This window comes from Apis florea, unplaced genomic scaffold (genome assembly GCF_048593485.1).
Source record: "Apis florea isolate Af1SG1 unplaced genomic scaffold, ASM4859348v1 contig_3585_pilon, whole genome shotgun sequence".
Lineage (NCBI taxonomy): Eukaryota > Metazoa > Arthropoda > Insecta > Hymenoptera > Apidae > Apis > Apis florea.
This window is the reverse complement of record NW_028256788.1, coordinates 2,263,553-2,276,702: the sequence shown is the minus strand read 5'-3', so window position 1 is coordinate 2,276,702 and position 13,150 is coordinate 2,263,553. Positions and strand designations below refer to the sequence as shown.

Sequence of the window (13,150 nt, the reverse complement as noted above, 5' to 3'; positions counted from 1 at the left end):
ACTTTTCATCGCAATATGATTTCAATATCCATTTATAATGAATTTCTTACTTGCATTTGCTTTAATTGCGAGAACGACGCTGAAGAAATTGAAGGCAAGAAGATAAAGAAATTATGATAATGTAAGGAATATTAGAGAAATTATTCAAAGTTTATTAGGTACTCTATTTGATAATATAAGGCATAAGCAGATCGCTTTTCTACCATCTTAGGAATTGGAGAAGGATTTTCATTCATTTTACCAGTTGATTTTAAAAATATATTTTTCTTATTACACTATACCGTGTAATAAGAAAATAGTTTATAACAAAATTGTATATCCCTACGTTCTAACACAGAATATCTTGAAATATTGATATGAAAATAGAATTAATCATCGTATCAAGTTATCAAACTTATCTTCCTATAATTGGATTATAATTCGATATATCACCGCATAGCGTCGAAGATTCGATGAACGAATTCTAAAGTTCGTTCCATTTGTTTTTATTCATTTATAAGAGATGCAAAGGGGGAATCTACTCTGGGTTATCTCTCACGTGAAAATGAAAGTTGTTATATAGTAGTAGGTGAAACAATCGTCTCTTTGGGCACAGACATACCGCGCCACCGTCGAGAATGCGGTGACGCAAGTAATTATTTTTGTAGTACGTTGCACTCGTAGGCGACGATTCTGTCTTATTTTAATTTTGTCCACCGTTCGATCTCAATTCGGATCTCGATTACGAGAATACCTAACAAGTAGTTAGATAGCATGTAAACAGAAACGCCTACGACACATTGCAACACGCTTATTGTTGTTTAAACGTATAAATAGAGATTGAAATTCAATTGAATTCTGGAACATGTGAATTTGTAGGTTATATCGTTATTTCGTTTTTATTTATATTCATACGTATCGTTCAAAGAAGAAATGTTTTTTTGTCTCTTGAAAGATACATAGATTTGACCAAGGCGTCGATTGTTATGCAAATCTTATACGTCTTAACCTGCAGCTTCGAAGTGTTTTTTTAGCATAATGATTGTAATATCCATAAATGTATAATGCATATCGCTCGTGTTTTTTTTTTTTTTTTTTTGAAAAGTTAAAAACTTCTGTCCTAAAGAATCCTAGATTATTCAACTGTTATTTAACCATTATAAAAATTTCTTTTAATTCGTGTAATTTAGTTAATATTTTAAAAATTCCAACAATTGATAAAATTCATAAATAATATTTTTTTACATCTTTATTCTATTTGTATTAATTTGTGATTAATTAGTTTTCTTAATGATTAACACGGAATATGAGAAAAAAATATAATATTTTCAGGCACGAATGGGTGGCTTCCTTCTTCTAAAATAGATTTCATCATCTTCGTTTATAAACCGAGCTTAACAGTTTCTACGTTCCTAGACTCTATAGATTAAACTTCAAGTATTCATAGATGATGATACGTCTAGCAAACTGATTTTTGATCCAAAACCAAACTTTGTTTCTCATTTACATAAGAAATAAAAAAAGAAAGAAAATTTATTTTCTTGAAAGTGCAACACACCACGGTTACAGATGGGATATCTTCTGAATATTGATTTTCATTCCAAATTTTTACCTTACATGTATCTCGATATTCAATATTTACCGAAACGTTGTTTGCATAAGAGAGAAGAGAGAAGAAATTTGTTTTTAAAAATGTAACATGTCCTACGTTTAGTATCGTTAATATTTCTGTAGAGATGAGACGACACGCAGAATGACTTTTTCCCGAACTCTTTGAACGAAGTATCTTGCTTTCAATGTATTATTTGTAACATGAATTTTTTTTCGCTTAAAGGGAAAAGAAACGATGTTTGAAATTTGCTCTTGACAGGGAGTAATATAGATGTATCGTGTGTTTAATATCGTTTCTATTTACGTTATTTGCAGAGATGAGATATCCTTCAAATTGAATTTTATTTTTAAACAAATTTTAGCATCGCAACGAGCAGTGCACTGAATGCGGTTGCTTGCAACGATGATGAGGGTGAATATATATTGCGAAAATCAATTAAATTTTACTGACTGTGATTACTGACTGTGAAATTAGATATAGTTATAGGTGATAAATGAATTCACATTTTCATTCAACAATGCAATTTTTATTTATTTTTTCGACAATATCATAAAATTCATAAAATTATTAAGTTAATAAATTTTTACAATTATTACACTCGTCAATATTTTGCTACTTAAAATGCAATAATTTAATGGAATAATTAAAATTCCCGCTAAACCATAGTTATATCATAATTAAATATAACAAACCACAATGAAATTGTATATAATAATAATATTTTCCACGATATTATATTGAAATTTTAGCTTCGTTCTGATTACTTTTTTTTTTGCCCGCCATCTTTCCCCTAACATTTCAAAAATTTAAATACTTCCCCCTTTATAAATGTTAAGGTTAAAAAAAAAAAAAAAAAAAAACGGCACAAAAAAAAATAGAACTGAAAATGCATTTATTTATGTAGCTACGACGACGTAGGACCGTCCTGCTTTCATTTTATTTTTACCCAGTATTCCTTTCTATTTGTGCGCTTGCTTTGGGGAGCGCATAGTACTCTCTCTCTCTCTTCAAATTTGCACGACAAACGTCGGGAGTTACCAAGATTTCTCTGTTTCTGAAACGAAAACGATTGAAACGTTTCCGATTCTATGCTCATTCATTGTTTTCTGTTTTTTTTTTTTTTTCCCCTTCCCCCCTCCCCCAAAAATATCTGTTCTCCTGTTTCGTGACGTTTTCAAATACTCGCTGCCTCTGTTATTTTGCATAAATGCAAATTGCACGAACGTTGTTATTATTATAATATTGCGGGGGATAATTTTATCGTAAAAGATATATTTTGATATCGATTCGCGCGCGCGCGCGTGTGTGTGAATGAATTTGTGCAAGTATTTTAAACTTTCGCAAGAAATGACTTCGTTTAATTAATGTTGTGTGATATTTGTGTAAAAAAAAAGAAAAAAAAAAGAAAAATTCGTAATGTTTACAGTTTGTGTTAATTTCATTCGAGGAATAAATAATTTTTAAATTCGATTCCCACGCAATTTTCACGAATAAACGAAGAAAGAGAGAGAGAGAGAGATCGAAATATTAATTTACAATACGACTAATTTACAATTTCGAAGCATATTGACGAGATTTTTCAATCGTGTTGCATCTAGAAACGTAGGATCGATAGAAATGGAAGAGCGATGGAATAAATTCATAATTCGTTATAACTTAAATAAAAATAAAGTTGAATTGAAATAATAAGTAATCAGGTAGTGGAGATAATCAATGAAGATTGATTCTCCCAACCGACCAATTTTAAGATATTTTATCATCGATTGATTCGATTTTAAAACAGACATTGTTTTCGTTCGATAATTCGTTCTCGTGGAATAAATGATAACATTGTTATTTGCAAGAAATATTTTTTGTTTGTTGCGAGTAAATTTTATTTATTTAATTTAAATAAGTAATTCGATAAACGAAATTGCGAGTGTTGGTTCAGCTTTTATTATTAAAACATAGTGTAGATTGTTAACGTTGTTTGTAATGGAAAAACTTTAAAACTCGTGAAATTGGTATGGTATGAAGTATCCACGAATAACAGAGTTTCGTTCCACTATCCGTTCTTCTTGATTTTTCCAGAAAATTTGACTGTTTAAAAAGATTAATTAAACATTTGAACAATTTTTTAAGAAAAGTTTCTGTTTAATACATTACCATGAAAATTTCTTTGCAAGATATACCTAAAGAAATTTTATCACCATACTATTTCCTATACTTTGTCAACTCTTAATTGATACATTAAAAAGTTTAATAAAAGTACGAAAGTGTTCGTTCAGCCGCCTTAAGTGCACCCTTCCTTAGCCTTTAAAAATAATTACCAGGCATTAATCTAGGATTATATCGAGTAAGCGAACACGGGAAAGCATTTAAAGCGTTTCTTTAGAATCGAGAGAAAAATAGCTATTAATATTAAAGACACATAATAATCGCAATAAATTCATTGCGTGATATAAAAATTATTGCAAGAGTGGAAAATCACGTACTGAAACGATCGACGAGCGATATCCTAATTATATAACTAGAATGAAATCCCTAGAATTGCACCGTAATTCTATCGAACCGCTTTATTCGCGCAAAGTAACGTACAAAGGAATGTACAATTCCATTTGATGAATACGCAACAATATGGAATAGAAAATGAAGCTCGGACAGCTGTGGAAATATGGTTTGAGAAATTGGAGCAACCCTTAATCCTGGCCAAAAACTCTTCGTATAAATTTTCCAGCCCCGAGAGAATGATTTATTTCACCACTGCACTGTTCTCCCCAAAAAATATCCCCGCAAAATTGCAGCCGAAAGTTCAAACCAAGTAAATCGCCACGGTTATCTCGCGCGGAATAAAAAATAACCGTCTTGGAAGGGTTCGAAAACGAGGCCAAAGTGATGTAAGGGTAATGACAATGCCTTTTCTTTCCACGCCCGATTGCTGGTTTGCTCGTGACACACCTTTTAACGATGGATGTTAAAAGGAACAAAAAGTCTTTTGTAATCTTTTCTCTCGGCTTATGGTCATTGGCGCCCGGCTATGTAGAGAGCTGATAGAAATCGTAATTAAAAAAAAAAGGGGGGGAGGGAAGGAATCCTGGATTAGCGATTGTACAGCGTTCGTCCCTGTTGGTGTATTTATATTTTCGTGAATTGTACAGAGGAGGATAGAAGTGAGATTTTATTCGAAATAAAATTACGAAATTATGGGACATTCTCTGAATGGTTTAATTCTAGAAGTTGAAACAAATAGAAAAATGTTGATTGAGGCTTATTCATCGCTAGTTACAAGCGATTGAAGATTGCATTAGATGGAAGCGAGATGGAAACAACATGGCACGCCGCGGTGTGGCGTGGCAGTGTAACAAAAGTAAAGCTGTCTCCCTCTATCTTCATTTTATCTTCATTTCTGACGCTAGTTTTAATTATTTATAAATTAATAAATAAAATTTCACTGTACGATATTATAGATTTTCACTTAAAAATTTAATATTAATTTTTCTTTAATTTTCGTTTAACTTTATTAAATAAAAAAAAAAAAAAAAAAAAGGCTTTTCAACTAGACAAATCTAGTAACAAATTATCTAGTATAATAAGTTTTATTAAGAAAGAAGTTACTTTCTGTCTTAGAAGAATAATTTAAAAAAAAAATTTCTTCCATTCTAAATAATTGAATCATTTAATTAGAGAAAGAAGAAAAATCGCTAAGAAATAAATCTTTCTCGTTTATAAAAAATTCCCTTCTCCATTTATTTCTCAACTAACCGTTTAATTTTTATTAAATATAATTTCGAGGAACAAAAATTATTGCAAAGGACAATCAGCTCCGTCATTTTGACAAGAGAAACGACTTCCATAATTTATTCGGAACCATCTGCTCTGCTCACAAATTTCCGTTCGTAATCGATCATGTGCAATCAATATTGCACATTGTTTCAATGCTTGATAAATAAGATGGATGGATGGATAGATACTTAGACCAGAAATCTACACACAATGTCTGACAAGTGTTGTATAAATCTATTAAATCTACACCATGTACTATAAAATTAATATTTACATTATAGAATTAATTATCGTGGATCTTGCGACTATAAGATAGAACGTTTTCAAATTAGATTGACAACAAGGAGACAACTCATTCAAAGTACGTAGAAGCAAATAACAATCGAAATTCGAATATTCATCTTCATCTCTCGTTTACAATAATATTCCCATCAACCATATCGAAAAATATTTCGTTCCACACAAAAATCGCAAGAAAATATAAACGCTTTAGACAGCATGTCTAACGAAATGTTTAAAATTTAAAATCGTTATTTATTTAACCAAAAGGATTTATTGATTACCAATCAATTTTCTCATTCCCTTTTCAAATAAAATGAAAGGATGGAGTTTTTGACTTTGCAGAGAGCGACAAGAGGGTGGTGGTGAGGCGGGAGGCTGGCGGGGAGTTCGGTTTCCGGATCCACGGCTCGAAACCGGTGGTCGTTTCCGCGATCGAGCCCGACACGCCCGCGGAGAGCTCGGGCCTCGAAGTCGGCGACATCATAATGTCGGTGAACGGGAAAAGCGTGATGGACGCGACCCATTCGGAGGTGGTGAGGCTCGCGCACTCTGGAACCGACGTCCTTGAGCTCGAGGTGGCGAGGACGTGCAACGTGCTCGCGCCGCGGGTGTCCAGGCCCGGCACCAAGGAAGGGAACGACGAGGCGCCGCTTTGTTCCGGATACCTGTGGAGGAAATCCGCCACCTCCTCGAGCACGGACAAGTGGGTGAGGAGATGGTTCGCCTTGAGACGTGACAACTGCCTCTACTACTACAAGACTGACGCGGTTAGTACTTCGAACCTTTTTCTTCTTCCTCTTCTTTTCTCTTTCTCCAACTGATAAATGGATTGTGAAATGTTTATTCGGTATTTAGAAGAGGATTTTTTTAACATCCAATTCACTGAAACGACAAAGTGATACATTCCTATCGATTTCTCGTGAAAATTTATAATACAACACAGATTTGAGATTTCTAATAAATCTATAGTATATTTATTATATTTGTTTAGGGATAAAACTTTTAATAAGAAATTGTTATTAACACGTTCGTCGGTCAATGATTTCGTTGAGTTGCTCAAACGGGGCCCAAACGTTACTGTCGGAAGTAGTTTTAATATTTTTATTTTATATATTTTAATATATAAAATTTGGGATATATTTATATATATATATATCAGTTCTTAGTTTTTATTAATTAATTTTGTAATTCACCGATTCTGAATTAGTTGTTTTTCAGTGTCTCTACTTCTACTTCTTCGCTCCCTACTTCCTTCGTTTCTAAAGTCAATTTTAAGTATTTTGGTGTGAATATAAGCCTCTAATTGGCAACTTCAACTTAGTTCTACATTATCGGTGGTAATAACACTCTCCTATGTTACTATATAATTTTAGATTTAAAATTGTATAAAAATGCAGAGCGATTCGCTAACAAATCATACTTGTCCCTCTTTTCTGTTTCTGTTATTCTTAAATTTTAAATTCTGTGATTCTGTGAAAGTATATTTTATATTTATATTTCACTGCTCGTTCCGTTAAATTTCCTTTAAAATTCCTCTTTAACTCTTTGCATTCCATGTAATCGCTATCCTATAATACATTTACACTAATAAATATACGTATGATATAATTACATTCTAGAGGGCTCTTCCTACTTGATCGATAACCTTCTTAAATAATATAATACAAATGCAAATGGTTAAAATCTTATTTTTCTTGAAGAATAAGAAAAATAAGAAAGCGTCATTCATATATGGGTGACACGGCGACGAACGTGTTAAGTAATATTGATGCGAGATGTTTAAATCAGCATTGAAAACTTCGATCTAAAACTTTCGGGCAATTTAATAATAGGTGAGATGTAATTACAATTGGTGATAATGTAACGAGGTCGCCAACTAGAAAAGCTCGTACAACTTTCGCGATCATCCTCCCCTATACTCGCCATCAGGGCTTCGACTAACTATCCTTTTCATGCGAGTGGTACATCCTGTGACCTAGCTTTCATTATCCCCTCGTTTAACGAGAGAGAGAAAGAGATCTCGAGGACACTGATTTTTTCACGAATCTTTTCACAATGAAGAATTGAAGCCAACGATACCCTGTTTTACCAGCAATCGGTTAATTTCCATTTCCATCTATCTTCTGAAAGGCAACCATTTAAAAGCGCTTGCATAGAGTCCGGTTAGAGATCATTTATGTTCTCCTTAACGAAATTCCTCCTTATCCCAATTCCTACATGCATATGTATGCATAAATTTACGTAAATAAATTTTTCGAAGGAAATAAATGTCGTCACGTGCCCATTTTCTCGAGTTATTTTCTCAGTGCGAGGGTATCATCCCCTTTGGACACCCGCTTCATCTTCCGCTGGAGCAGAACAGTTGCAAAAGTTGGGAAAAGAAAAGTCGTTCACGGCTCGAAAGCTCATTTAACACGTTCCTTCGTGCGAATCGGCGCGACGACTGTTTACCAAGAGAAATTTCTTCTCTGAGAAATGATTCACCGGGCGACGATCCGTTGTTTTTCGCAGGATTCACAGCCGGTGGGGGCGGTGATGCTGATAAAGTACGATGTGGAGCAAACACCCGAGCTAAGGTTGCACAGTTTCGCGATCAAGAAGCAGGGCGCGCCGACGCTTCGACTCGCAGCGGATACGGAAGAAGCGGCGGCTCGATGGACGACGGTCATCAAGGAGGCCATTGAGAGAAACGACCAAGTAAATGTCGCGTGTAAACTCAGTTATTCCGTTACGTTTGCTCGGAGAAATTTGTGTTACGCATAAACATAAGTGAGAAAAAGTTTTTGATATCTAAAAAAATTTATTTGACAAAAATTAAAATTGATACGAATTTTGCAAATTGAACAATTGATATATATTTTGTACAAATATTCTCACTCCACTATCGGGATTTTAAAAAAAAATTTAATGAAACGATAAAATCCTTTGTAAGTTTAAGAAAACGAGATTCGTGTTGAAACTCTCCAAGTTTCGAGACTCTGCCTGTTGGAACTTAATTGAATGGCTAGGTTAGACGCTCTGGAATTGTTGCGAAGAATCGCGTAGTTCAATCAGTTACGTTGAAGTCTCATAATAACACGAATATTCTAGAATATTAATGAAAATCGTAAAAATCAAGTCGAATCTCTTATAAACTTTCAACACCAGTGTCTCCCTCTCCCAACCTTTTCTAACCTTTATTAAAAGACACTTGCAAATTTTCACAATGTGCTCTTAAAGTATCGAGCACAACATTCGAAAATAAAACTTGTTTTATCTCCACGTTTGAGATTCGATCCTGCAATAACCAAGAATCAATGTTCCTCTTCAATCACCGTGGGCGCATTTTACAGGTTGACACCTGGCTGGAAGCGTCGTTGAGAATGCGCGAGATGGCGGCGTGTGCGATTCACAGACCAGATTGCTTTGGATATCTGAGCAAGCAGCAGGAGCACGCCAGGAAAACTTCCTCGCCAACCGGTTGGTCGAGGCGGTATTGCGTATTGAAAGACGCTGCATTGTATTTCTACGACGACGCGAATGCCGAGAAGGCGTTCGGTGTCGCCTGCCTTCATGGTTTCAGAGTGCACAGCAGCGCCCCCACCTCCGGTGGCAGGAAGCACGCGTTCGAATTGCAGCCACCTGACCCCACGCAGAGGAGTTACATCTTCGCCACGGAATCAGAGATGGACAAGAAACGGTAACCCGCTTGATGATTATTTTTATTATCGTCGTATTATACTTGTTTCATGTAATACGATTTTTGTATTACGGTTTAATTAAGTTTCATTTTTTTTTTTTTATAATTTAACTCTTTGCGCATCAACGCAGGCACCACTTGGATTGTCAGCAATTCGAATATTTATTTATGTTTGATTTTTTTAAAATATCGCGAATAGATTCTTAAACTCTTTAAATATAAATTTATAAAGCGTGGAATAATATACTATCGAGTGGTTAGATTTTTTTTATCTAAAATTAGATCGCGGATACATATTCGACGTTAGTCCGATTATATATTGATTTGACTGTCGTGGCGATAGAAATATTATTTTCAAAGTTTCTGAGTTTTAGAAGCGTGGAATATTGAAATTAGTTCAAGTGGAGATGAGTTTGATCATTTCTATTTAGTAAAAAATTGACGATAGAGAGAAGGAAAATAGTGAAAAATTGAGATGCGGTAAGAGAAGGTGAAAAATGATAGACAATGAATGCGAGAATAAGTTATTGGGATATTAGTTCAAGATGAGTTATTATCGTACTTAAATAACGAAATTATTCATTAAAAAATTGACGATAAGAAAAATAGTGATAAAATTGAGATATAATATAAAAAGATGAAAAATAAGAATAATAAACGAGAATATGTTATTGAGATTGTAAAGTAAGTTTGTAATGATATTTTATTGTGATATTTGCCTTGAATAACAAACCGACAATGTTTCTTAGTAATTACTTTATCGTTAAAATATCACACAACATAGATTTTTAACGTTCAATAAATTATCTTCCTTTATATGTAAAGATAGACAAAATATTAAAATATAAAAGTTTTATACTTTAATTTGCGTGTGAAGTCATTTTAAGTTAGCTAAAAGATTCACCGAAAAGGGTTAAATTAAATTATTTTAGATAGATGATTGTCTTGTTTGTTCCAAAGAATATTTTATCGTTAGGGATTACTCGCGTGAAGAATTAAAAAAATTTCGCTCGTTAACGAATTTGAACGAATTTAGGGGAGAGATTATTCAATTCGTCGCGTTCGAATTTCAGATGGCTGGCAGCACTCGAGTATTCGATCGATCGATGGATAAAGATCGGTTGACAAAGGCCGACCTACCGTACGAAGAAGCAAAGAAGTCGAAGCAGCGAAGACCCTTTGAGATGTCCTTCGCCTCTTTCTGTTTCCGGTTCCTAACGAACATTGTCGAAAATCACAAATTCATCGATCACCGTCGCCGTTATCACCTCGATCGTCGTTCGCAAATTCATCGCGTGGATCGTGTCGCAAATACTCTTCAAATTCGCGATTCGTCAGAAATCACGATGAGTGATTTCATTTATCTATTTTCAAATATTTATTATTTACTTTAGTTGAGTAAAGAATTTTTTCCTCTCGTTCGATTAATTTTAATCGAGATCAATGATAACGTAACTTTTTTAATCTGTCGTATTTTTCTCTACTTCGCCATTAGAAACGTTACTTTCTAATTGCAAACTTTCTCAAATTCAGTCAATGTTGTTGCAACGTTGTTCAATTATATATCGAACAACATTGGATTACAGAAATGGATTTTATCGATAATTAACTCTTGATAACCGCCTCTTTACAATTTCAATTTTATACAGATTTGTGTAAATTTAATCCTTTATTGTATAAATTTCGATAATTCTGCTGTTTCCAGTTTTGAAAAATTTCGTCACGTTACTCCCGTATAGCTGTTTTACATTTCCGAATTCACACGAATTTTCGTCGATCTCGTTGTTGCCGGTGATTCCGATGCTCGATTCGTAAAACTTCGTCAATCTCTTAGTGTCACAGATCATTTTTTATAATAATTGCCGATTGTCAGTGGCGTTGCATTTATCAAAAGTTATTGAATACTCGTAACGCAATTGATACTTGAAACAATGTTTCTCAACGTGTATTATATTTAAAACATTTGATAATATGCTGTTGATTCCCCATATATGCTTTGTATATCGTTCAAAGTAAAAAAAAAAAGAAAAAAACATTGCTTATCTAAAATAATTTTAATCATAAAACAATTCCAAGATAATTGATTTCGTTAAATATTTTTTTTATCTTTGAAAAAGGAGTTTTTTAATTATTTTAACAAATATATTTATAAAGTCACGATATTTCACTTATTATCGTGTAAGAAACTTGTTAAGAAACTTGCATAATAACATAGTAGGCTGTAAGATAAAATTAAATTTAATTTTATTTAGACTTTTATATATTCAATTTTTTAACCAACTCACTAAGACATTTGATATGATCTAGTGTTCATGTAATAACGATCAACCTGCTCATTAATATCGTCAACGATCACTGAACGAATAAAGATCAGCTTCAAGATCCCTTTCATTTCCCTACCAAATATATATACGCACAATTTTTACCGTTTGTACAATCGTTACTTTTTCGATAATGATCACTCACGAAACGCATAAAGACTCGAAAACATCGTAAGAAAGTAAGGAAACAGTAGCTACTAGTACATCGTTTAAAATGACAGGGAAACTTGAGAAACACTGTTTCAAGCTAGTCCCAGTATCGAGTCAGACAAATTTTGATACAATAGAACTTTTGTTTATCCGAATTTTATTCATTCGAATTGCTATTTGCTATCGCTAATTTTATTTCATCGTATTATAATAGTAATTATTAATTTTGTGAGATTAGTCATATCATTCGAAGAGTTATATATAATCGAATTTCACTGAGTTCTACGCTTTTTGCTAAGTTTTAGAAGATCTCATAACATCGCTATTATGCCGCTAGATGTCTCGTCGATCGATGCAAAGATGGCTAATTCCTTAATCTTTGAATAAATTCGTGATAAACGAAGTTCTATCGTATTTATAATCCTCGTGATTCGTGTCTCGTGACTTAGAAAATTTTTGTATTGTTAATCAGCTTTTGGATTCTGTTTTTATATATACAAACGTTGCATACTTTATCGACACACAGGAATTGAAATCACACAAGCGTGGAACATGAAAACAAGAAGAAGAAAAAAAGAAGCAAAGGGGATGATGAGAATTGTTTATTCACCAACTGTGTCTTGTATTAAAATGATTACGATTACCGACTTTTTCTCTTACAGAATTAGGATTCAGATTTAGATTTTAAGAGAATTTTGAACTGTCGTCCACCGAATTTTCATTGGAAAATTTTTCTCATAGCAGAATCGAGGATACATTAGGTCGATGCAAGTGAAATGGCTGAATTTGAACGTTTTGTAATTTTATCGAAAATGAATTTGTTATTAATGAAGATGCGATTCAACAGATATAATACATTTTGGAAAACGTTAATAAAAAAAAGAAAGAAATGAAAAATCTTTTGTTTAAGCTTTAAATTTTCATAACACGCGACTTTCGTATCATAAGTATTATAAATAAATTAATTGGAACGTTTAGCTGAATTCAAATTCTGAATAATTTTGTACTTTTATAATATTGGCCATTTCATATGCAACAATTTAATACATTTTCCAAAAACCAATTGTTCGTATTGTACACTCTGGTACAGTCAACAAACAAATACTCGAAAATTATTGTAACGTTAATTAAAAGTTACATGTTACCACGACAAACAATAACAAACAGGATTTCCTTTGTTATTCGAGTTGTATTTGTTTTAAAAATTCGAACAAATTGTGTCTCTAAAATGAAATGAAAGAATCATTGGAACATAAGAATCGTGAATAATTTGAACAGTTTGAATTGGAATCAGGTGAAAATAATGCATTTATTTTAAACGAAATTTTTATTCGTGAAGGATCGTGAATAATTAGAAAAATGATC

At 33.1% G+C, this 13,150-nt stretch overlaps 1 protein-coding gene across 2 annotated transcripts in view; it reads left to right on the top strand.

Moving 5' to 3' along the window:
- The window catches only part of LOC100869951 (uncharacterized), a 74,614-nt gene extending 63,600 nt beyond the window's left edge, over positions 1 to 11,014 (top strand). For both annotated transcript variants that reach the window (XM_086914141.1, XM_086914142.1), the window contains 4 exons: positions 5,978 to 6,402; positions 8,147 to 8,332; positions 8,968 to 9,314; positions 10,388 to 11,014. In XM_086914141.1, the coding sequence (XP_086770267.1) occupies positions 5,978 to 6,402; positions 8,147 to 8,332; positions 8,968 to 9,314; positions 10,388 to 10,439 (1,010 nt within the window). In that variant the 3' untranslated portion in view covers positions 10,440 to 11,014. The remainder of the gene's footprint in view (positions 1 to 5,977; positions 6,403 to 8,146; positions 8,333 to 8,967; positions 9,315 to 10,387) is intronic.
- Positions 11,015 to 13,150: the final 2,136 nt, after the last annotated feature.